Source organism: Engraulis encrasicolus, unplaced genomic scaffold (assembly GCF_034702125.1).
Source record: "Engraulis encrasicolus isolate BLACKSEA-1 unplaced genomic scaffold, IST_EnEncr_1.0 scaffold_336_np1212, whole genome shotgun sequence".
NCBI classification, from domain to species: domain Eukaryota; kingdom Metazoa; phylum Chordata; class Actinopteri; order Clupeiformes; family Engraulidae; genus Engraulis; species Engraulis encrasicolus.
Window position 1 is genome coordinate 16735 of NW_026945628.1, and position 27572 is coordinate 44306.

The 27572-nt window shown below is 39.5% G+C and overlaps 2 protein-coding genes across 5 annotated transcripts; one reads left to right on the top strand and one right to left on the bottom strand.

Moving 5' to 3' along the window:
- Nucleotides 1-290: 290 nt before the first annotated feature.
- Nucleotides 291-709, bottom strand: LOC134443489 (nuclear inhibitor of protein phosphatase 1-like; the record flags this gene model as incomplete). Its single annotated transcript, XM_063193261.1, has 1 exon — nucleotides 291-709. A coding segment is annotated over one exon (390 nt), but the record flags the coding sequence as incomplete, so codon positions are not given.
- Nucleotides 710-5928: 5219 nt separating this feature from the next.
- LOC134443488 (histone-lysine N-methyltransferase PRDM9-like) lies at nucleotides 5929-24886 on the top strand. 4 transcript variants are annotated; one of them, XM_063193257.1, is made up of 13 exons: nucleotides 5929-6028; nucleotides 6853-6892; nucleotides 7672-7789; nucleotides 10556-10693; nucleotides 11360-11436; nucleotides 12320-12544; nucleotides 12582-12602; nucleotides 13019-13151; nucleotides 15338-15469; nucleotides 20787-21058; nucleotides 21668-21735; nucleotides 22208-22398; nucleotides 23271-24886. In XM_063193257.1, the coding sequence occupies exons 2-13, from the start codon at nucleotides 6875-6877 to the stop codon at nucleotides 24476-24478; spliced, it is 2601 nt and encodes an 866-aa protein (XP_063049327.1). In that variant the 5' UTR covers nucleotides 5929-6028; nucleotides 6853-6874; the 3' UTR covers nucleotides 24479-24886. The 4 variants fall into 4 exon arrangements, with proteins under 4 accessions (XP_063049327.1, XP_063049328.1, XP_063049329.1 ...); XM_063193258.1 differs by lacking the exon at nucleotides 12582-12602 and adding an exon at nucleotides 12746-12766; XM_063193259.1 differs by lacking the exon at nucleotides 12582-12602.
- Nucleotides 24887-27572: the final 2686 nt, after the last annotated feature.

Here is a 27572-nt window from a genome sequence, read left to right on the forward strand (position 1 = left end):
ACTGTGTGTGACTGACCAAAAAGGGCATGAACTGAAAGACAAAACAAAAAAACAAAAATAACAAGCGCTAATTTCTTTAAGTGTCTTTAACACATTTCTCCCATGTCATCAAAAGTTCACAAGTTCATCTCACACACACACACACACACACACACACACACACACACACACACACACACACACACACACACACACACACACACAGGCTGCCAACATCCATAGTGTTCAATAGGAGACAGGATGCCGTGATGTGCCGATCAGATCAGTAGAGAAGGCTTGGGGTACACAAGCACGCACGCACACACACGATCCCAGCCAATCAGATGAGTAGAGAGGGCGTCGGCTTCTTCCCAGGCCACGCCTCCTTGGCGTATTTCTTCTTGCGCGGCTCGTTGAGGGCCTCTGCTCCCGTGGTGTAGGGGGCGGTCGCTGTGGGTCCGGGGGCGGTCTTCAGCACCGCGGGGGCCTGTGGGGTGGTGGTGGTGGGGGAGGAGGAGAGGTCCACCTCGGGGGCGGGGTTGGGGAAGGGCAACGGGAGGCCCCCCAGGATGGTGGATGCTCCCTGGGCAGCCGCGTTACCCGAGCCCCCTGCCTCGTGGGCCTCGTGGGCCTCGTGGGCCGTGGGGGGCAGGTCACCGTACAGGCCGGCGCTCAGGGGGAAGCTGTGGAGACGCCGCCCCATACCGTCATCCAGACCCAGACCCAGACATACAAACAACTGGTACAATGGGGCTTAATAGCGAGTGGCTAGGCTGTTCTATAAGGGCTGTGGTGCATACAGTGTTTAGTAAAAACGTCAATTTAATTGTATATAGTACCAAATTGTTGGACAATGTGTAGCTTTTGTACAGGTCTTGAAAGGTAGGCTATAGAATGTCAATATTATACAGTATCATTACTACCTACGATTAACAGGTTTTGCTTTGAAATAATTGATTTTTTAAATTAATTTTACTCTAACATTTTTTTATTTATTATTTGTATTATTTACTTAAATGAAACTGCTGATGAAAATGAGGAGCAGGAGAGGGACCAGGCCAATACAACGCGGCAGCAGCAGTTTCATAGGAGTCTACTGGAGCTGCTGTGGCCCACTGGTTAGGGCAGTGGGCTTAACATCCAAGGGTTGCAGGTTCGAATCCCACCCTTACCCATCCTCCCTACACCTCCATCCATTGCTGAAGTGCCCATGAGCAAGCCATCTAACCCCACATTACAAGTCTTTGGCAGGAGTACCAGGTTAAGAGGTAAATCATCTAATAGAAGAGCCTGGAGTCCTCATTTTCTTAAGAACTCCAGGCTCTTGCTCTTCTCTATTAGACGGATTGCATATAAACAGCAATAAACCGTTTACTTGTTTATTCCAATAACCTGATTATTGCGGCCATATACGGCCTCACTTTGGCAGGAGTACCAGGTTAAGAGGTAAATCATCTAATAGAAGAGCCTGGAGTCCTCCTTTTCTTAAGAACTCCAGGCTCTTCTATTAGGTGAACTACCTCTAGTAGCTGGCGCGAAAAGAAAGTTCTGAATCGTGACCAGACAGACATAGGCCGTAGGGTGACAGCCCTTTTCGTTCAACCTCGCTCCACAGCTTCCGAACAGCAGGTCCCTTAGATGATGAAACGACCAAAGCTATGTTCAACTTACCGTGAAATGTCCGCTTCATGTAATCGTGCACGTATACTAAAACGGTGACATTTTAGTGAGAAATCTTACCCTCTGTAGGGAATGACGATTTTTACGTCACTGGACACCATGTGACCGTTTTAAACCAATCACGTAGCCGATTTACGGCGAAAAAGTGGCAAGCCGTTTGAAAAACTGAAAATAATGACAAGCCGTCTGTCTGACCTACCTATAAGAATCTCCCAAAATACCCTTTTGAAGAGGGTATATAATAACAATTATCAAAAATAATACTCGTGCCTACATTTCTGGATTGGGACAAATTCTAAATAAATAATAAATAATGCTTTATTTACTGAACAAAGCATAATTATGCTATTGACATTTCATACTGCGGATTTGAGCAATTAATGGGAACAATTGCAATAAGTAGGCTATAGATAACCCAGGCTATTGATAACCCTCTAAGTGATTGTAACTCCAAACAGTGCTTTGTTTATAGCACCAACAACTATTGTGCAAGTGGATGATAAGGTTACCTTTTCATGTTCACATATAATAACAATTATCAAAAATAATACTCATGCATATATCTCTGGATTGGGATAAGTTCTAAATAAATCATAAACAGTGCTTTATTTACAGCACAAGGCACAATTTTGCAATTGACATTTCATACTGTGGTTTTGAGCAATTAATGGAAACAATTACAATAAGTAGGCTATAGATAACCCAGGCTATTGATAACCCTCTAAGTGATTGTAACAGTGCTTTGTTTATAGCACCAACAACTATTATGCAAGTGGATGATAAGGTTACCTTTTCATATTCACATTAATAAATGGAAATAATCTAATGATCAATGATAAGGACCATTCAGGTATTCATGTATTCATTTATTCACTAATAACTATACAACAAATAAAAAAATCAAAACAAGTGGCATACACATGAACCGGCATTTTCATGAACTGTGTGAAAGCATCCAGGTACACATCTTTTGCGCATGCCACAGAAAATGACTTCAGTGAGATTGAAGTTTACTGCAGCTGCTGTGTAAAGTGTCCGTGTCTCCTCTGCTGTGGTTGGTTGCTTTGACTTCCTCCTTTCTGTGTCGCTGTCTGTCTGGCTCATTTCGCTGGACTGAGTCGTCTCCGCACCTGATGGTAACAAGTCCAAGACTGCATTCGTCGACAAGTTCTCAGCAAAAACCAGTTCAGATGTGTTGCGTTTGGCGGGGGTGTGGAACACTAGCTGAGGAAAATCACGACTGAGCCTCTTCTTCAATATATCCTGTCTGTAAACACAAATCAACAAAAAAAGAGGCATATCAGTACAAGCATAGTGGGGCTTCATGTAGTCGCTGATATGCAATAGCCACCCTCACACATTAACTCGGAGTGAATAAATAATATTGGTGGAGTTTACTTGCTATGCAACAGATATAATACCAAGTATTCCCAAGGGAAGCACATACTGTAACGAACATCACACTATCAAGAATACTGCCATCCTCCTTATTTCAAAATATTACAAGTACAGTATGTGCAGATGACAAGCAGAGTGTTAGAGAATAATTTCAGTCAATTTCAACATGCAGTTGTAATGCTCACACTACCCTGGACGTGTCAGTACTAGAGATTTTTTTTTCTTCTTCTTCAGCCTTTTCCGAGATTCTGGTCATTGTAATGAGGGCAGCGCTTTGTTTACATTTCAAAAAACATTTTTATTTATTCCCAAAAACATCCAAAAGGTTATACAACATCAGCCGACAACTAGCAAACAGCGACACCCTTTAAATATTTGGAGTAGGCCTATGTTGTAAACAATGTAAACAAATGCTGCCCCCATTAGAATAGCTCATATCTCGGAAAGGGTTGAGCCGAAAAATGTGCCATCACCGGGTACTGACAAGTTAAGGGTATGAGCAATACAACAGCATATTGAAATTGACTGAAGTGGTCCTTTAAGTCACATGCGTGAACTTTCCCTTGGATTTGACAAATTCGTAATACACTGACTTGCAATTACCTGTAGGTTGAAGCATCAACACCTTCACTTGACTGCACAAGGGCAATAAAGGCCTTCCTCAGTTGGCTCATCCTCAGCAGCTCTTGGTTGATCAGTAGCCTTTAGCGGATTACCCTCTCGCAGAATAACTTGTAGCTCAGATCAAATGTTGGCCCAATCCTTACAAAAATATAGAAGAAGATGTGTGTTGTGAGAGCTTTCTTTGTGAGATCCATGTTGTGAGAACAAACGGTCTCAATCATAGGACACACATTGTACTGTGTTTCTATATAAAATTAAGATTGACTTACTGTTCTTTCTCTGCTCTGACAGGCTCACTCAAAAACCTTGTGTACTCTCTGTAGCAACTTCTGTGGTACTGCACCTCCAGAGCCACACAGTCTCTGTCCTTGATGTGAATGAGGATGCTCTTGGCTTCCTTTACTTCAGCTGCTTCCTGCAACTTGCCTTGTACAAAAGAAAAGAAAAAAAGAATGAATAAATAGACAGGCAAACAATTAGACATTTTTCCTGGTGGAGTGGTATTGTAAAAAAAAAAATGGCGATGGGTGTTGCACCCCCCAAAAAAGCATTCCGTAGCCTCTTACTGCAGTGCAGATGGGGTTGCCAGCGGGCTTATTCACTATTTGCTGAAAACTACATCATAACAACATTGCTATGACAGTGCAGAGTAACAGGTTAAGACATACATCTTAAAATTTTGGTGACAGTAAGGTTATAACATAGGTGCTGTGCTAAGGGGTTAAGCACACAGATGTACAGCACAGCCAGGACACACCTCTTGAGCCTGGTCACTGAGGCTGCCCAGGGACAGAAGCGGAAAAATCCCAAGTGTACAAGTGAGAGAGGGGGGCAGTGGGGGGTAGGGGAATGGCACGGGGGATGGGATGGCAGAAGCAGTGTCTTAACCAGACAGGCCATCAGGCTGAGGAGCAACATTTCTGAACAGATATTCAGAGTCATATCAACATCAGGCATGCTTTGACATCCATATAAACATACCCTATCCTATTTAAGACAAAGTGTGATTCATTTAAACATCTAAAACCTAAAACACTGGGGGTACTATAGGCATGGGGATGTTTTGCAGGCTATTGGAATGTAATTTCACACCCACACACATAACACATTATGCCAATTCACACGTGCATTCATATTAGAATTAAACAAAAAAAAACAATGATTGTGCAGCAGTGTGGGCTAGATAGTCAGTCAACTTCTGCTAACATCTGTGTGTGTGTGTGTGTGTGTGTGTGTGTGTGTGTGTGATTTGGGGGATGGGGTGCATTCGCATAGACTGTGTGGTTGGGGTGAGAGTAATCTTACCTGCGGTTAAAGTCTGTGTTTTCGTTCTCTTTGACGTCTGCCACTCGCGACGATACATTTGCTGTCTTTCTTGCAAATCATGCAGACAGCAGGAAGAACGGGGCCAGAGCTCGTGATGGCCAAGCTTGATCTGGATCGCAGTTTCCTGGTCGGAGTGGTGGTCACAGCCGATAAAGCGGAGGTAGCCTGGCTCGGTGGTCTTGTTGGCCATCTCCCCTCTCTGCCTCTCGCAAGACACGCCGTGTGACTCGTTCAATTTCCCGCTTGTCAATAAACCTCCGGTAGCATGTGGGATGGAGAGCCGCATCCTCGGGAATTTCGTCAAACTCCAACTCAATACATTGCTTAAAATGTTCTGCTACGTCTCTGCACTCACCCTTCAATTCTAGCCGCTGCCGAAAATTTCGATATGTATTCCACCGTATATTGGTGAAATTCTGTGTTTCTTCATGCTTGACCGAAGATATATGCATGTAACACAACTTGCGTTTCGAAGATGTCTTTTTTTGTACATTTTCGGTCGAGATTTCGTCTTCCTCGGTACTAACTAGATGATCGACCAGCTCCGGTAGCCATGCTACTTCCGTTTACTCCTCATCTCAGCTGACATAGCAGTTAGCTGATTCGTTCCTTCTGATGACGCTTCAACCGTGGCACCTCTCGAGGCGAAAAGTATTATTACGCCGGCCGAATATCTACATACGCCTCGGAGACAGTAGTTCGTCATTACACGTTGCGAATTTGAATAGCCTTGCAGTCCGGACTATTCCGAACAGAGGTTTTAAATCCTCTATATAAGTCTTTCTTTTTTATGAACTGAATGTCTGTTTGTTCGGAGGCTGTGGAGCGAAGTTCGGTTTCTGAAGCACTTTTCGAGGGTCACCTTCCGGCCTAACAGCAGCTCGCGCCGCCGCCGCTGTATCTTCACTCTAGTGCTGTTGTTCTGACTCTGAGGTAAATCCACACCAAGACCGTTATTTTAACTGGAGGCAGCAACTTCCCAGAGAAAACTCGTTGTCTGTTATTGTATTCCCTGAAACAGGTCAGTGACATTGACTATTATATTAGTGAGCAGGAATTAAAGATATCAAAGTAATTGAATTAACATTTCTGATTTAATCTAAAAGTAATGCTAATCTACTAGTCAGTGTGTAGAACTACCCGGATTAGCAGTTGGCACGAAATAACTTTTAGCTAATACATCAAGAAACTCGACAGATTTAATTAATTAGTTATTAGGTTAAAATGAGTATTAACGGTAGAACTAATTTCGGTTGCGTTTTTAATGCAGTCGCTGAAAGGTGAAACGTGAATTTTCTTTTTGAATGTCACACGATGTTGAAGTCAAGTTATGGTTTAAACGTTGGCTTTTTACCCCATATAAAGATGACAATGGATAATGGGATGAGGTACTTTCCTGGAGCGATAACTTAAATCATATTATCACTTATATGATCTGTCTCAGCGCCAAACCAACCCTGTTTAACGGAGTAGGTGGTTCTCTTCTGGTCTTTCTGTAGCTAAGCTTAACCATAAACCAAACTAAACGATAACTTCGGTAGGTATTATCGAATGTGAATTGCCGACACAAGAAATATAACGGTCAAATTACGCTTTCCAAGCATCTGATCAGACACGAAAATGAGAGAATGTGAAATGTTATGTTGTTCCAAAGTGAAGATTAGAGGCATACATTTTTTTTCTTCCACACAAAAACGACTACTAGTAGTAGCTGGCGCATTTGGCCAAATCACTAGTTTGTAGCATTGATATGGGTGTATGGGAAATGACGGTATTCACCAAAGCTCACGTATTGAAACGTTATTGTGAACTAAAAACCTCCCTTTCTGTCTCTGGTGACAACAGGGTGTGCATTTCATGACCAGCCATGAGTTCATCTGACGAGGTTTGTATATTGCAGTACTTTATACCTGTATTTATATCAGGTTAACTAGTACCCATTAATATGCATACACATTCAGTTACTCACAATATTACTGTACACTACAATAATACTTGTATATCACCCTATATCATATAGTTAAAGTTAAATCTCACACGCACAAGTGCAGTCATACTGTATGTACAACACATTCAAATACACACATGACTGCACACTACAGCTGTGCACATTAAATCATGTACAGTCACATATTACTGTGTACCACAGTGATGCATGCACGCTATTTCTTATACTGTACACACAAAAGTGCCTTGGGTTAGCTGCATACAATACACACTATGTAGTTTCCACCTGAATGCAGTCATCTATAGCCTCATAGATCAACAGACACACTTGCCATCTATACCCTCATCCACACTGATCAACAGACACACTTGCCATCTATACCCTCATCCACACTGATCAACAGACACACTTGCCATCTATACCCTCATCCACACTGATCAACAGACACACTTGCTTATCTGTGTGACTGTCTTGATAATATTAAGGGGGACGTCAGCTAGAACCATGCAGAAGCAAGCTTTTCCTCACACACTGACACACTCACACACACACACACACACACACACACACACACACACACACACACACACTCACACACATTTGTTGCATTTTATTGCCAAATATGATGTACCTGTGTGTGTGTGTGTGTGTGTGTGTGTGTGTGTGTGTGTGTGTGTGTGTGTGTGTGTGTGTGTGTGTGTGTGTGCTTCATGTAGGAATCCCTGGAGAAGCTGAGCGTGTATTTCGGCCAATCAGAATGGTCTCAGCTGTCACATTGGGAAAAGAAGAGGTACAAGAGGATGAAGCGAAACTACCTCTTCATGCAATCCATAGGTAATAACACACACACACACACACACACACACACACACACACACACACACACACACACACACACACACACTACAGGAAGATGAAGAGAGACTACATGTTCATGCAATCCATAGGTAATAACACACACACACACACACACACACACACAGCTTACATAGGCTTACATTTCAGCCATTCATGTTCTGAGAAATAACATACGATTTTACCCATGCCATGTATAGTAGTACATTGTCATTTACATATGAAAAAAAATCAGTACAGTGAATCATTTCTGTTTGCAACACACTTTTCACTCGTCCCTCATGCAGGGGTCTATGCAATGAAAAAAAACAAAAACAAAAAAAATTTAGGAGCATTGTGAAATTATTAACGCACAGACAAAAAGGGTCTAAGACAGTAGGCTATGCCTTTTTCCCCACACATAGGCGTACACATTCTACATGAGGGGTGCTGGTCACAAGGCCAGTTTTTCAAAATTCCTCCCAGTAAAAGGGCTGAACAACATATTACACATTTATGTCTATATTCACATACATTACACATTCATTTCTATATGCAGCCCGATGTCTCCTCTGCTGTGTCAATGAAGGCCTGTCACCTAACTCATTATCATAGCCTACAACTGTAAAACAAAGCCTGGGGAGTGTCAGTAAACTCATCCCAACTGTCCCTTTGTTATTTCTTCCAAGCCAGAGTTAACTTCAACAACTTGACTAGACTTTTGATCCCTCTTTGATCCCTCTGTCTTTCAAGCACTCATGGTTTTCTCTATAGGATGTATTTATCCACGAGGAAAATGCGAAGGAAATCCTTTTTCAAATCGTTTTTTTTTTTTTGTTTGTTTTTTTTTTTTTTAAAAAAAAAAAAAAATAAATAAATATATATATATATATATATATTATTATTATTATTTAATTTATTTTTTTTACATTGTCGGAAACAATGGCGGCCAAATTTAAACTATGGCGCCAAAGGTGTAGGTTTGGCTCGAAAAGTGGTGGGGACATTTCAATCGCAAATGGTCCGGATATGCTGTTTTTGCATTATATTTGTGAACGAATGATAGGGACAAGCTAGGTTTATCTGGAAAGTGGTATGGACATGTCCCCACCATCCCCCCCTAAAATTACGCCCATGGCGCCATAGTTTCCTCAATGTATGGGAAACACTGGTGGTCCATAAGTACCATACAGTCACTTCCACATATTACCTGTGCATGTTATCCATAGGGGGTCATTCCATTACTGTACATTGGGCTGTATGATTATGGGGGAAAAAAGACAATCATGATTATTTGGATGAAAATGGAAATCACGATTATTCTCATTACTAGAGGTGCTCCGATCACCATTTTTTGGCCCGATCACCGATACCGATCACCAAAAATCTTTATCTGCCGATTACCGATCATTGCCGATCACAAAAATTATTTCCTATTTTTTTAATAGCCTATTAATTATCCTTATTGAATACCATTTCTGCCCATAAACCAATCAATCTTAATTTGAACATGTCTATTATTAGGCTATTATTATTATTATTATTATTATTATTATTATTATTATTATTATTATTATTATTATTTATTATTATTATTATTATCATCTTTCAGACTAGTGTTGGTAATACAGTCTACAGTATTAATCAATATGTAAGTTATTGCATAGAATAACTAAACTATTTAAGATTGAATTGAAACTGAAACATTACATCAAATAGTCTTCCACATACGAGAAAAAAACAACCTGTCGCTTTAAATGAGCAGCCTCGTGAGAAGAGCCCCTCCCCTCTCTGTCACCGTCCACAGTTGCAGTGCTCCGTTACCGTTCTGAATCTCTCTCTCAAGTTTTAACCACATCTGTCGCCGTTTGGCGTTTCAGCGACTATCAAACTAATCGACTGACTGCCAATTACAACTTTGAAAACAATAATTGACATGTTTGTGCTGACAACGTGAAGTTGTCGCGTGCTGACCGAGGCAACTACACATTAGAACGTAAAATGGCTCACGCAAATTACATTGTCAGGTAAACGGCGCATGGATCGGAAAATCAGATCATTGTTGATGCAGATATGGTTATGAATGGTGGAAATGAAGGGGGGAATGGCGAAAAGTTATAGACAAGCAAAGATGCCTTCTTTTGGTGCAGTTGCAGCTGTGCAGAGCCAGCGCCTACATGCAGCGCCAGGTGTAAATGGTTGCGTGAGGAATTTAATATCTCTCGATCGGTTTTTTGATCGGCATGTTTTTCCGATCACCGATCAGGCTATTTTTGGCCATTATCGGCCGGTCATGATCGGCAGCCGAGCAATCGGAGCACCTCTACTCATTACGATTATTGAACAACAGTAAACAACTGAAGCTTTTGTTGAATTCGAATTCATTTTTAAATCATGAAATGAAATATAACCAAGAATGAATTATACAGGTGATGAACAAAATAAAGCTGAATTGTGATAATCATGTACAAGGTTTTACCATGAAACTTGGGCGGACTTCCAGATTTTTGGCCAGAAATACCAGCCTGTGAGCATATTCTGGCTTCAAAGACGCCCAAAGGCAGCTCACCATTACCGCGATTAAATCCAGATTGAAAACTCAATTTCGATATCACGATTAAATCCTGATTTTCAATTAATTGTGCAGCCCTTCCATCACATCACCCCTCTGTGTCAGGTCTGGCGTCTCAAGCTCCAGCTACTTCCATATATTACTTGTGCATGTTGTATAGCTGATCTCTCCATCACATCATCCCTCTGTGTCAGGTCTGGCGTCTCAAGCTCCAGAGTTCATGAGGAAGAAGGGGAGGAGCAGAAGGCAAGTAGCCACGCCCCCACCAGCAGCGACCAATAGCAGTGACTCAGAAGAGGAATGGACACCCAGCATGGAGCGACCACGACCAGGTCACACACACACACACACACACACACACACACACACACACACACACACACACACACACACACACACACACACACACACACACAGCATGGAGCGACCACGACCAGGTCACACACACACACACACACACACACACACACACACACACACACACACACACACACACACACACACACACACACACACACACTAAAGACCTAGATGACTGCAGATCAGATGATCATTATTTCGTTTGATACAAACATGACTACTGTTAATGACTCCATATTGTTTTACTGACTGGATGATTATGTCTATGTCTTTGCATGAGAGAAATGTCATTTCAATGTTCTTGTGTGCCCTGTGCAAATGATTTTCATTTCCCAGCCCAAACCCATATCTCTCCTGCTCACTTTCTGTCTCCTGTCACACTGTCCTGTCATAATAAAGGCCCCAAAAAGCCCCCAAAACAAACTTTAAAAAATGAAAAAAATAAACCTGACTTGATGTACAGTAGATGACATCAGATGATGATGATGATGACTACGACGACGACGATGATGATGACGATGATGATGACTACGACGACGATGATGATGATGATGTCATGGTGACTGATGACGATGATGATGATGATGATGATGATGATGTCATGATGATGATGTCATGATGTGTGTTTCCTCTTCCAGCCTCTCGCTCCTTCAGGCCTCCTGCTCGACTTTCTACTAGACACACAGCTGGCCCTGTAGAGAACACGACACCTCAGGTACACACACACACACACACACACACACACACACACTTTCTACTAGACACACAGCTGGCCCTGTAGAGAACACGACACCTCAGGTACACACACACACACACACACACACACACACACACACACACACACACACACACACACACACACACGACACCTCAGGTACACACACACACACACACACACACACACACACACACACACACACACACGACACCTCAGGTACACAGGCACGCACACACGCACGCACACACACACACACACACACACACAGCACCTCAGGTACACACACACACATACACACACACACACACACACACACACACACACATAGACCCACACACACACAACACACACACACACGCGCGCGCACAACACACCCGACACCTCAGGTACACACAACACACACACACACACACACACACACACACACACACACACACACACACACTCAGGTAATCACACACACACACACAGACACACGGCACCTCAGGTACACACACACACAAACACACACATACACACACACACACACACACACGGCACCTCGGGTACACACAACACACACACACACAGACACCTCAGGCACACACACACACAGACGTGCAAACACATACAGTCCAGACCACCTCAGGTAAACACACACAGACCACACAGTACAGCTCATTACCATGATATTAGTTCACTTTTAATCGCTGAAATTCACTCTGGTCGCTGATCACTTCTCTCCTAGTCCCAGCTAATTCGCTTTGGCCACTTCATTTGTCGGCACTCCGTAGAGAAATAATGACTTCCGTCACATTGTTCGCTTTTGGTGTACACACACAGTAAGAGTATGAGTATGTCACATCCACTTGTGTTTCTAACTTTCCTCTTCTCAATCCAGCCAACCAGGAACAGCCCCTCACAGCCAATCAGCATTGAGAACTCTGATCCTGACAACATCCAGCCAATCAGCATTGAGAACTCTGATCCTGACAACATCCAGCCAATCAGCATTGAGAACTCCAGCAGCAGAGCGTCAGAGCCAATCAGCATCCACGAGAACGCTGATCCAGGCAGACAGGCAGCTAGAGATACCAACAGGCAAGAGGAGAATTCAACACAACAGGTACACACACACACACACACACACACACACACAACAGGCCACAGAAGAGAACAGACAGGTACACACACACACACACACACACACACAGAAGAGAACAGACAGGTACAGTACAACACAACAGGCCACAGAAGAGAACAGACAGGTACAGTACAACACAACAGGCCACAGAAGAGAACAGACAGGTACAGTACAACACAACAGGCCACAGAAGAGAACACACAGGTACAGTACAACACAACACAACAGGCCACAGAAGAGAACAGACAGGTACAGTACAACACAACACAACAGGCCACAGAAGAGAACACACAGGTACAGTACAACACACACACTGGATGCAGTTTGGAGGGCTGGGGAGCAAATAAGCAAGCACCTTGTCATGCACACACACACACACACACACACACACACACACACTTAATTGAATCTTGTGCTAATGAGTAATGGGCTTGTGATGTTGCTGTTTTTGCTCAGATGTGCAGCTCAGGGTCAGTCATGAAGACAGACACACAGGAGAGTTTGGATGGACAGAGAGGGAGAGAGCAGCAACCTAAAGCCATGACTGTACAGGTAGCAAGACAGCAAGCTGCCACCGCAAAGACTTCTGGTAAATGACAACTCAGAAATGTAGATGCCATCTTGTACTTAGAGCTCAGAAATACACAGATACGTACCACACTACCATACTACTCCCAGAATCTCTGCTGTCCCTTCTGATGTGTGGATTAGTTAAAGAATGAAGTTATACCGTTGTAGCGGCCATATGCCTTATGTGTATGTATGCTGTCACGTGACTCCTAGTTGGCATTACTTAGGTTTTGTATTCAGGCACCTAAATGACCAAAATAATCGTGATTATGATTTTTTCCCTAATCGTGCAGCCCTAGATTGTAGCCACCACAACTGTATCAACACATATTACAGATACAAAATACTGTGTGTGTGATCGTTGGTTGTTTTAGATACATGATATATATAAACTTTATTACAGGCTCAGGGCCCACATTGGACACATTACAATACACTCATCAACAATACAATAATAATAAAAAAAAAAAAAAAATACACATACAATAAAAGGAAGCTAGTGAAGGCATTCATGCCAGTGTTCCCAGATAGTAGACATATATCTTACAGAGCTACGACTTGGATCAACCAATTGAGTGATGAGCTCATTTCTTGCACAATCAAGCCTGCTCATGAACTTGAAGGTAAGATTTCTTAACAGTGCCATAAAAGTAGTTAGACCAAATTTGCAGAATAACCCACTTGCTCTAGTGCTCCTTGGTTTCTTTAGGAGGATCCTAAGACAATCATTGTAAGCTACCTTCAGTTTCAGTAGACTCTCCTTCTTGTATCTGATCCAGAGAGGAGCTGTATAAAGAGGGGAGCAGTAAGTTCTAAACAGGTTGACTTTGACATCAGTAGTGCAATGATGGAATTTTCTAACCAGCATATTGGCTTGGACATATAGCACTCTCCTCTGTCTGCTCATGTCAGCATCATCCTCTAGAGTATCAGTTAGGGTGTGCCCCAGGTATTTTGTGGCATTAGCTACCCCCAGCTCTTCTCCAGATAGATAAAATGGAGGGAACTTAATTTTCAGGTCATCCTTTGTTCTACAGACCATTATCACACTCTTTTTAGCATTGTATTTAATATCAAAAGCCACCCCATAGTCTGAACAGATATTTAGGAGCTCCTGGAACCCACTACTACTTGGGGATAGAATGGTAAGGTCATCAGCATATAAGAAGTGATTAATCATCATATCACCAACCATACAACCTGTTTGGCATGCCCTCAGCTGTCTTGACAGGTCGTCCATATAGGCATTAAATAAGGCTGGAGATAAAATCCCCCCCTGCCTTACCCGTTGCTGACATTAAAAGGTGTAGACAGGATGTTACCCCATTTCACCCGTACACTTTGGTTGGAGTACCAATAGGCTAGGATTCGTACCAGACTACTGGGAACTCCCCTTTGCTTGAGTTTATTGAACAGTTTAAAATGATTGACACGGTCAAAAGCACGGGAGGCATCAATAAATCCTAAAATTATTGTAGAGCCCTGACTCCTATATGACTCTACAATCTCTTTCAGTGCATAAATACATTGGTCAGTGCTATGTTTCGTTTTAAAACCAAACTGATTTTCAGTGGAATGTATGCAATCACTTATACGGTCAAGTATTAAACTTTCCAGGACTTTTGAGATGATACTGGCAAGGGCTATGGGTCTATAATTATCAATACTACCCACCTTCCCAGCCTTATCTTTGATAACCGGAACAAGAATAACTGACATCATGGAATCAGGCAGTATGCCATGAGACACCAAACCAGAAAAACAAATAGACAGCAGCACTGCCAACCTAGGGCCAGCTAGTTTTAAGTGTTCAGCTGTAATATTATCAATGAAGTTTTGGCTCTATTGAGAGTTTTGACCTCATTCCAAAAGTTGGTGACATTATTTGTAAGCAGATAGTCAGCCAAGCATGAAGCACTGATAGTCTGCTCTTGCTTAGTTATATACCGTAATGCATATTTATATTTGGCATTCATTTTCCTTTTATGATCAAGCACAGGACCTTGTCTGGGCCTCCCAGCTAACACCCAGGCTTTATGAGCCATATTGGCATCAGTATAATGGCCAGCAACATAATTATTCCACCCAGGATAGAAAGCTGACAAAAGATGAGTGTGTGTGTGTGTGTGTGTGTGTGTGTGTGTGTGTGTGTGTGTGTGTGTGTGTGTGTGTGTGTGTGTGTGTGTGTGTGTGTGTGTGTGTCAGCTGTGTCCAAGAGAGAGTGGTTGGAGCAGCAGGGAGCTCAGCTGAATAACTACAGGCGTGGAGGCAGCCTGCGGAACAAACCCAGAATCAGCTACACTGAAGAGGAAGAACCCAAAGATGAAGACTACTTCTGTAAGACACACACACACACACACACACACACACACACACACACACACACACACACACACCACAAACTAAACCACAAATCTGTTTTCATCTCTTCCTCTGCAGACTCAGGACAGTGAGTCCAGATATCCAGAGAATATTTTCAAAAACTACATTTGTTTAAAAGTACACGTCTGTTAAAATCAGTCTGAATCTCTCCTCTCTTTCCCCTCTGCAGACTGTGATTTCAAAAATACACTAGTCACCTTTGTCAACGTTTTGGGAAACATCAGTTTGACTCTCTCCTCTCCTGTCTCTTGTCTCTTCTCTATTCTTGTCTGTATATGTGAGGATTGTGAAGATTTCTTCCTTAATAACTGTTGGCTGTTCTCTGGTCTTGTCTGTAATGTGTTGGGAAACATCAGTTTGACTCTCTCCTCTCCTCTCCTCCCCTCCCCTCTCCTCTCCTCTTCTCTCCTCTCCTCCCCTCTCCTCTCCTCTCCTCTCCTCTCCTCTCCTCTCCTCTCCCCTCTCCCCTCTCCTCTCCTCTCCTCCTCTCCTCCCCTCTCCTCTCCTCTCCTCTCCTCTCCTCTTCTCTCTTGTCTGCAGTCTGTGAGGATTGTGAAGACACTCTATCCTCTCTTCTCTCCCTCTCTTCTTGTCTGCAGTCTGTGCCCAAGTAAAAAAAAAGTGTACTTAATATATACTTAATAAGTACGTTTTATTGTATTTAAAGTGTACTTCAAAAGTGTGTATTTAAAGAATGTTATTTTGGGACAACTTATAGTATACTTAAATGTACTTGAAATATAATTAAGTAGAGCTTAAACACATTTTAAGTTGACTTTTTTGTACTAAAATTAAACTTTGTATAAGTGTACTTAATATACTAAAAATATATTTAACTTTAAGTACATTATAAGTATACTAACCAAGTCACTTTAAAATGTGTTTAATGTTTACTTTAGCATGCGGATAAGTGCATTTTAAGTACATTAGAAATCTATTTTAACGTCATGAGAAAGTACTTTATAGTATACTGCAGAAGTACATACTTAAGTTGTGTTATTTTGGGACAACTTATAGTATACTTAAATACACTTGAAATATAATTAAGTAGAGCTTAATCACATTTTAAGTTGACTTTTTTGTACTAAAATCAAACTTTGTACAAGTGTACTTAGTATACTAAAAACATACTTAATTTTAAGTACATTATAAGTATACTAACCAAATCACTTTAAAATGTGTTTAATGTGAACTTTAGCATGTGGATAAGTGCATTTTAAGTACATTAGAAATCTATTTTAACGTCATGAGAAAGTACTTTATAGTATACTGCAGAAGTACATACTTAAGTTGTGTTATTTTGGGACAACTTATAGTATACTTAAATACACTTGAAATATAATTAAGTAGAGCTTAATCACATTTTAAGTTGACTTTTTTGTACTAAAATCAAACTTTGTACAAGTGTACTTAATATACTAAAAACATACTTACTTTAAGTACATTTCAAATATATTCACAAAAATCGCTTTAAGTACATTTTAAGTGTATTGACTCTAAATGTATTTTAAGTATACTACAAGTAGATTTTACTTTAAGCACATTTCAAATATATTTATTTTAAGTACACTTTAAATATATTTCAAAAGTATATGAAAAAAACATTAATGTAATCCCCAATTACTCATTTCCATTGTACATTGTCTTGTTCACAACCATCAGCCATTCACATGAACCTTCCTTTCACCTTCACTTCAGACAACAACCACTGCCTCAACCAGGATTCGAACCCACAATTCACTGAACCACAGACCTGCACTCTAACCACTAGACCACAACTACCTGTCCTTTGACAGGCACAATTACGTTCTTGAAGTAATAGTCTTGAGTAGTACACTTTAAGTATACTTTTATATACTTAATTATAATACTTAGAAATCATTGGTGGTGGTATGCTTTTATCGAATTAAAGACACTTTTACATGTTTAATTTGTGCACCAAAAAGTACACTTAAAGTGCACTTAATACACTAATAACACAACTTAAGTACAGACTTCAGTATTGTGCTTAAAAGTTTAATAGGTAAGGCCTTACATGCCTTTTTAAGATCTGTTTGTGCTCTTCAATATGGTGTTTTTACCATGAAAATACATTAAAAAAAATGGAAGGTGGAAGGTTATTTAATGTTACAAAGCATAATGAATAAATAAGCCTAGGTTAAAATACACTAAAATGATGGTTTAAAAAAGTACCCAGGTGAAAAAAGTGTACTTAATATACTTAATAAGTATGTATTTTTGTATTTAAAATATACTTCAAAAGTGTGTATTTAAAGAATGTTATTTTGGGACAACTTATAGTATACTTAAATACACTTGAAATATAATTAAGTAGAGCTTTAACACATTTTAAGTTGACTTTTTGGTACTAAAAAATCAAACTTTGTACAAGTGTACTTAATATACTAAAATCATACTTAACTTTAAGTACGTTTCAAATATTCTTTCTAATACCAAACTTTAGCACATTACTTTTAAAATACAAATACACTTAAAATACACTTAAAATATACTACACTAACAGTATGTTTTCAAATACAACACTTAAGCACATTACTTTAAAAATACAAATACACTTAAAATACACTTGAAGTGGTTCAAGACAACAAGAAAAATAACATAAAATCTTTATAAGTGAGTACATTTCATTAAAGACAATTAATATTAGTGTCAAAAAGGCAATATAGTAAGTATGCAAAAAAATATGCATATTTGTAAAGGTCGTAAAATAAAGTTTAGGTATATATAACTGATAATGTATATTTTTCCCCCACTATGTTTGAGTACATTTTTTAAGAACAAAGTTTAATACATTAAACTAGCAGTACATTTTCTAATACCATACATTACTATAATGGTGTACTGTGTATGATTTTTTGTAGTTTATTTCCAAAATTCATGCTGGAAAAAGGGGAGTCATTCATCATCATCATAAATTGAGGTTCTTGTCCATGTTCCAGATATAGACATTTTTTGCTAGGAAAATGACTGTACTTTGGCCAGTAATTAGTTTATTTATTTTGTAAATATAGTTACAATACATTTAAATACACAACACTAATAGTGTATTTTCTAAAAACAATCTTTAGCACATTACTTTAAAAATACAAATGTACTTAAAATACATTTAAATACAATACACTAATAGTGTATTTTATAACACTACACTTTAACACATTACTTTTAAAATATAAATGTACTTAAAATAGACTTAAAATAGAATATACTAATAGTATATTTAACAATACCACACTTAAGCACATTACTTTAAAAATACAAATGTATTTACAATACATTTAAATACAATACACTAATAGTGTATTTTTTAATAAAACACTTTAGCACATTACTTTTAAAATACAAATGTACTTAAAATAGACTTTAAATAGAATATACTATTCTGCCCTACAAAGCAAAAAGGCAGTAACTGCATTGCTGTTTAAAATGACTAACTATAACTTTAATGCCATATATATCAAAGTCTACAGATAAATAAAATGATTGATTTGGAAAAAGGGTGGCAATAGGCTATAAAGTAGCAAAACTGTCACATTTCAGTAATATCCCAAAAAACACTTATACTGGATTGCAGCATCATTTTAAAGTCAACTGACTCAGTTTTGAGCTCTGCGCAGTTACTGCCTTTTTGCTTTGTAGGGCAGTAATAGTATATTTAACAATACCACACTTTAGCACATTACTTTAAAAATACAAATGTATTTACAATACATTTAAATACAATACACTAATAGTGTATTTTATAATACTACACTTTAACACATTACTTTTAAAATACAAATGTACTTAAAATAGACTTAAAATTGAATATACTAAAAGTATATTTAACAGTACCACACTTAAGCACATTACTTTAAAAATACAAATGTACTTACAATACATTTAAATACAATACACTAATAGTGTATTTTATAATACTACATTTAAGTACATAACTTTTAAAATACAAAGATACTTAAAATACACTTAAAATATAATACACTAATAGTATACTTTATAATGCTACACTTTAGCACATTACTTTTAAAATACAAATATGCTTAAAATACATTTAAATAGAATATACTAATAGTATATTTAACAATACCACACTTTAGCACATTACTTTAAAAATACAAATGTATTTACAATACATTTAAATGCAATACACTAATAGTGTATTTTATAATTCTACACGTTAACACATTACTTTTAAAATACAAATGTACTTTAAATAGACTTAAAATTGAATATACTACTAGTATAATTAACAATACCACACTTAAGCCCATTACTTTTAAAATGCAAATGTACTTAAAATATATTTAAATACAATACAATAATAGTGTATTTTATAATACTACACTTAAGTACATGACTTTTAAAATACAATTGTACTAACAATACATTTAAATACAATACACTAATAGTGTATTTTATAATACTACACTTAAGTACATAACTTTTAAAATACAAAGATACTTAAAATACACTTAACATATAATACACTAACAGTATACTGTATAATGCTACACTTTAGCACATTACTTTTAAAATACAAATGTACTTAAATCAGACTTAAAATACAATATACTAATAGTATATTTGACAATACTACACTTTAGCACATTACTTTTAAAATACAAATGTACTTACAATACATTTAAATACAATACATTAATAGTGTACTTTATAATACTACACTTAAGTACATAACTTTTAAAATGCAAAGATACTTAAAATACACTTAAAGTATAATACACTAATAGTATACTTTATAATGCTACACTTTAGCACATTACTTTTAAAATACAAATATACTTGAAATACATTTAAAATATAATACACTAATAGTATATTTGACAATACTACACTCAGCACATTACTTTTAAAATACAAATATACTTAAAATACATTTAAAGTACAATACACTAACAGTATATTTTATAAAACTATATTTAAGTACATAACTTTAATAATACAAATTATTTTAAAATATATTTAAAATACACTTAACTATAAGTATATTTTTAAATACCATACTTAAGTACTGTACTTGATAAGTAGAGTGTACTTAAAATATACTTTCAGAAAATTAAATATATTTAAAGTACACTTAAGTACACATTTTTTTGACCTGGGTGAGGATTGTGTAGATTTCTTCATTGATAAGTGTTAGCTGTTCTCTGGTCTTGTCTATAGTCTGTGGGGTGTTGGGAAACATCAGTTTGACTCTGCTCTCCTCTCCTCTCCTCTTCTCTCTTGTATGTTTTAGTCTGTGAGGATTGTGAAGATTTCTTCATTGAGGAGTGCTGGATCCACGGCCCCCCCATCTTCATCCCTGACACCCCGGCACCAGTGGGGGTCCCAGACCGAGCCAGACTCACCCTTCCCCCTGGACTGCAGGTCAGCAAGTCCCACATCCCCAACGCAGGACTGGGGGTCTTCAACCGGGGCCAGGAGATAGCCAGAGGAACTCACTTTGGACCCTACGAGGGACAAGTCATGGACAAGGACCAGGCCATCGAGAGCGGATACTCATGGATGGTGAGAGAGAGAGACACACACACACACACACACACACACACACACTTATCATAGAGAGCAGATACTCCTGGATGGTGAGAGACGCACACGCACACACACACACACACACACACACACACACACACACACACACACACACACACACTTATAACAGAGAGCAGGTACTCATGGGTGGTGACACACACATACACACACACACACACACACACACACACACACACACACACACACACACACACACACACACACAGTTGTCATAGAGAGCTTATACCCCTGGGTGGTGGCACACACACACACACACACACACACACACACACACACACACACACACACACAGAGCAGATACTCTTGGGTGTTGAGATAAACTAAATCAACAAACACTTCTCACAGCTAAATGCCCAACTAACAGGGAGTTGATTTCTAGGTGTAGGTGTGATGATGTATTTGAACACCTTTCCTAATGCGTGTCTGTGTGTGTTTGATGTGTGTGTGTGTGTGTGTGTGTGTGTGTGTGTGTGTGTGTGTGTGTGTGTGTGTGTGTGTGTGTGTGTGTGTGTGTGTGTGTGTGTGTGTGTGTGTGTTTGTGTGTGTGTGTGTGTGTTGTCACAGATCTACAAGAGTCGGCACACAGATGAGTATGTAGATGCCAGAAGGGAAACCCATTCCAATTGGATGAGGTAACAGCAGATATTTATCACTTTGGAGTGAATTGATTAATTATTTTGAATATGCAATTAGACAGTTGAACGCAGAGAATGCAGTAATATTCTATAATATCTACATGTTATTAAACAGTAATAATTTGATTAGTTTGGTGATCACTACTTCAGTCCTCCTGCCAGGTATGGTTGTTCACCGGGTATCAGGCTTGTACGAAATTCCAAAGGGAAAGAATTTCAATTCAAAGTAATGCCATAATACGAACACTAGGTGGTGTTGTTCTATGTACTTTCAATGGGTGGTGTAAATTAAATTCAAAGAAATTCAAGGTCAGGGCACCACCTAGTGTTCGAATTATGGCATTATTTTGAATTGAAATTCTTTCCATTCAGAATTTCGTACAAGCCTGCCGGATATGTGAAGTGTGTGGTTTGCTGTTGTCTATCAGGTACAGTATGTGAAGTGTAGTTGGTTGGCTTTTGTCAACAGGTATGTGAACTGCGCTCGTAACGGTGAGGAGCAGAATCTGGTGGCGTTTCAGTACAGAGGAGGGATTGTGTATCGCTGCTGTCGGCCTGTTGTCCCTGGAGAAGAACTGCTGGTCTGGTATGGAGACGACTACGCCAAAGAACTGGGCATCACATTCGACTACCTCTGGGACGTCAAGAGCAGCGCTAAAGGTAGGTCATTACCAACCAACCACCTTCTAGGAATACTTAATATTAGCCAATCACATGCTAAGAGACATTCAACTACCTCTGGTATGTCAAGAGCAGCACTAAAGGTAGGTCACTATCAACCAATTACATGATGCAGAACATTTACACTGTGTGATATTTTTAGTTTATTTCCAGAATGTATGCTGCCCATTCACAAATGTTACCTTTTCCACAAATACTTACCATCACAATGAACTTCTAAGTATTCATTATAACTGGAAAAAATCCACTTTTCATACCTGAATACAGGGATCTTCTCCATGTCTGCCATTTTGAATTTCCAGAAAGACATTTTGGTAACACTAAAGAATAACTTCATGAAATTAAAGAGAAGCCAATCACAGGCAATCACCCTTGAACTACCCCTGGTAAAGATGGGTCATTACCAATGAATCACACTCTCTGGACTGTCTTCAGCCCTTTTATGCTGATATGCTAACCCTAACCCTATTATGGGATGGCTGGCATCTGACCCGCTGTTCACTGAATAAGCTCAACTACACAATGACAGCATTGGCATGACATCAAACAGTCTTATAACAGATTAAGACCTGGCCATTAACAGTTTGGCGATAGCAAGTTTATAAATAGAAGCTTTGTATGAAAGGTTAAACACAGTAGCATAACATGACAATGTAAACATTATTTTACAGGGACATAAACATTAAAAATAGTTTAGTGTACGTGTGTGTGTGTGTGTGTGTGTGCATAAGTGCTTCAGTTTTTACAGTTGCTTTATTTGTTAGAAAGCAACACAAACTAAAAATGTTTATTGCTAAAAAAAAAGTTTCACTCTTCATGAAGTCTTTGTGTCTTTATGTCTTGTCTTCCAGAGGTGTCGGCATCTCAGGTGTTCTCCTGTTCTCTGTGTCCATTCGCCTACACGGCTGAAATCTACCTTCACAAACACATCAAGAGAATTCACACAGACGAGTATGTGCGTCTGCTGAGGTCTGGAGAGATCAGATCAGAGACTTTCATATCGTCTGGAGGCAGAAACCAACACGCACACCAAACCACAACTGGGGCGTCCAGACCAGTCACACAGCCGTCTGCAGAACAGCAAGGAGCACATGAGCAGAGACGACAGCAGAACACTCACACAGGAGAGAAGAAACACCACTGCACTCAGTGTGGCAAGAGTTTCACTACAGGGAGAAATTTAGAAGTACACCAGCGCACTCACACAGGAGAGAGGCCGTATCACTGCACTCAGTGTGGCAAGAGTTTCACTACAGGGGCACATTTAATACGACACCAGCGCACTCACACAGGAGAGAGGCCGTATCACTGCACTCAGTGTGGCAAGAGTTTCACTACAGGGGGATCTTTAAAACTACACCAGCGCACTCACACAGGAGAGAGGCCGCATCACTGCACTCAGTGTGGCAAGAGTTTCACTCAACAGGTAGATTTAAAACGACACCAGCGCACTCACACAGGAGAGAGGCCGTATCACTGCACTCAGTGTGGCAAGAGTTTCACTAGAGAGGACAATTTAAAACAACACCAGCGCACTCACACAGGAGAGAGGCCGTATCACTGCACTCAGTGTGGCAAGAGTTTCACTCAAGTGACACATTTAAAACTACATCAGCGCACTCACACAGGAGAGAGGCCGTATCACTGCACTCAGTGTGGCAAGAGTTTCACTAGAGAGGACCATTTAATACAACACCAGCGCACTCACACAGGAGAGAGGCCGTATCACTGCACTCAGTGTGGCAAGAGTTTCACTAGAGAGGCACATTTAAAACTACACCAGCGCACTCACACAGGAGAGAGGCCGTATCACTGCACTCAGTGTGGCAAGAGTTTCACTAAAGGGGCAAATTTAAAACGACACCAGCGCACTCACACAGGAGAGAGGCCGTATCACTGCACTCAGTGTGGCAAGAGTTTCACTACAGGGGGAGATTTAAAACGACACCAGCGCACTCACACAGGAGAGAGGCCGTATCACTGCACTCAGTGTGGGTCGACATTCACTTGGTCTGGTCATTTAAAGACACACAAGTGCTCTCACAGTAAAGAGCCCTAATCACTCTCCTGCTGAATCAAGACTGATTTGATCCACCAGAGCAGAAATGACATTTTTTAACTGAACATTTTTAACGGACTTTGATGATGACTTTTGTTGAGTATTTTAATTGTTGAATTGTTTCTTAATATTGTGATATCATGTACACGTATGTGTAAGTGTAAGAGTTGTTGTGAAGAATGTGTCATAGCTGTTACTTTGTGATGTAAGAAATATTTTAGTGAAAACCACAATAGTCACTATTTCAAACAGCAAATGTAAAGTATAGAGTAAAGACAGAGACCACTGACTTAATTACACACACCAAAGATGAAATGTCACTTAGAGTTGTGCTGTAAATGTTGTACATCTGTGACTTTATTAAATACAGTATCTTTTTCTGTAAGTGAATTGGCCCAATGGAATGAATAAAATTTGATCTGATTTGATTTGATCCACCTTTTTTATTATTATTTTGACCTCTTTGATTTTTATCACTTTTTAATGTATTTTGTCTTCCTATTTTTCTATTTAATTCTATTTATTGACTCAGAGGGCCTGCACAAGAGTTCCTATGTGCTTGGACTACTAGTTTATGCACAAATGGCAAATAAAGTACTTTGAACTTTGAACTTTGAACTTAAAATGTGTAATAGAATATGAACTGATTTGATTGTTCATTAATGTAGAGCTCCGTTCTGCTGTGGCTTCATTTGTGTGTTATCACCACCAGATGAGTCAGGAAATCCTGTTGACCTTTTAGTTGGGTCCCCATTAGATTAATGATAAACACCATGAATACGAGCACAATAGAAGTAGAAGTATGATATTGTCACCACTAGTGCATTGAGATGTAGTTTGGAGCACAGATGCCTAGAGCTGAGCAAGGCTTCCCAACCTTCACCATGGCAAGGCCCCCTACTGTGTATACTGTATACCGGTACATTCCGTACCGTACTGTAGGCTATATCCTGTTGACCTTTTAGTTGGGTCCCCATTAGACTAATGATAAACACCATGAATACGAGCACAATAGAAGTAGAAGTATGATATTGTCACCACTAGAGCATTGAGATGTAGTTTGGAACACAGATGCATTGAGCTGAGCAAGGCTTCCCAAACTTCACCATGATAAGGCCCCCTACGTATATATCTGTACATTCCGTACCGTACATGCTGTAGGCTACATCTTAACCCATTGATGCCTGATGTTGCGTTGCGCAACATTGGCCCTGGCGTCTGGAGCTGCATTATGCAACATTCAGGCTCATGAGGTTTTAGACACCTTTATTAAAAATCTGTTTGTTTGAGATGAATGAACACATTCTTATGAAATATGAGGGTCTTAGCGTTTAAATGCAATTTAGTGCATATTTTCATGTGCTTCAAAAGCTGAGATATTTAGGTTTTTATAGGCTGAGGGCAGCTTTTCTTTAAAAAGGCTCATGCATTCAGCACCCTTTCTTGCAGGTGCCTTAGGCGTCAATGGTAATACACTTCAGTACCATGTCCAGGAATGGCATAGCTGATAAGCTGTTAGTGCACACTATTCCTTATTATTGACAAAGGCAAGTCGTCTGTGACATCTGGCCCATTCCTGGACATGGTAATGAAGTGTATTAAGCTGTAGCCTATGTACAGTACTTGGTTAATTTTAAGTTGGCAAGACTTAAAATTAACCAGGCTATTTTAAGAGTGTTGAGTGACCGTATGTCTTTCTTTTAAAGGCTCTGTGGGCCGTGTGAAATGGCTCAGCGGGCCGCATGTGGCCCCCGGGCCTGAGTTTGCCCACCCCTGCACTATGAGTATGACTTGGTCATTGGCATTCTGGTACCAGCAGATTTATAATGGTGTGTCTTCACGGGTGAAGGAAAAAGCAGGAACATCGTTCTTCTTAAAGGTGGTCCTCCTGTTATACCCGACACTCCTCCTGAGGATGCACTGTGGAGCCCTGGGGGTCCCCGTGCCCCACTTTGAGAAACGACTGATCTAAAGGCGTATTGAAGGACTTGTGGCGTCCATTTTAATTAACTGCGGCACAATGTTCCTAGAAGGCAGCAGGCTACGGTCACTGCATTCCCAAAAACTCCTAAGTAGTGTTTAAGCCTAAATAGTATGTATGAGTATGTACAGGTATATACTGGTATGTAACTGGTATGAGTATATTAACCCCTTAAGACGTGGCTTTATACATTTGTTGTTACCATTACCATACTATTTAAGCCTAAATAGTATGTATGAGTACGTACAGCTCCAGGCCTTTTTATTAGAATATCATGAAAAAGTTGATTTATTTCCATAATTCCATCAATAATGTTAAACTGTCATGGATTGTAGATTCATGGCCCAGTTTTTTAACTATTCCAATCATTATTTTTTTTCTTTTTATAAACGTTGGCCTTCCAGCTCAAAAAAAACATGAATTGGGGAATTCGCAGCATTCGAATATTGTCATAAAATCACAGTTTAATTCTAACTCAACAGAAATTAAACCCCATTCATTTTCAATGGGGTTTCATTTCTGGTGATTTAGAATTAAACTGGTGAGTTAGCGCCAAAACGTGGCATGGAAATCTACAGGGTATATTGAAGAGTGAAGTGTGGGTCACCAGATCAAACAAACAAAAACAGCTGACAGCAAAGCATCAAGGATATCTGGGCTTCTGTTTTTGCCATTGACTTCAATGTTAAACGCATCATGGCCGTTATTAAGACAGAGAGAGTCCTAACCAAGTATTGAACATTGCATGTTATGTAGAAAGTACCAAATTTCAACTGATTTAATATTACCCGAATTTTGATGAAGAAAAATGTGATTTTATTACAATATTCTAATGCTGCGAATTCCCCAATTCATGGGTTTTTTGAGCTGGAAGGCCAACGTTTATAAAAAGAAAAAGAAAATGACTGGAATAGTTAAGAAACTGGACCATGAATCTACAATCCATGACAGTTTAACATTATTGATGAAATTATGGAAATAAATCAACTTTTTCATGCTATTCTAATAAAAAGGCCTGGAGCTGTATATTAATATGTATGTGTAAGTAGTATAAGTATAAATATGAGTATAAACATAAATAAGGAGTATAAAAAATGAGGGGCCCCCCCTTTT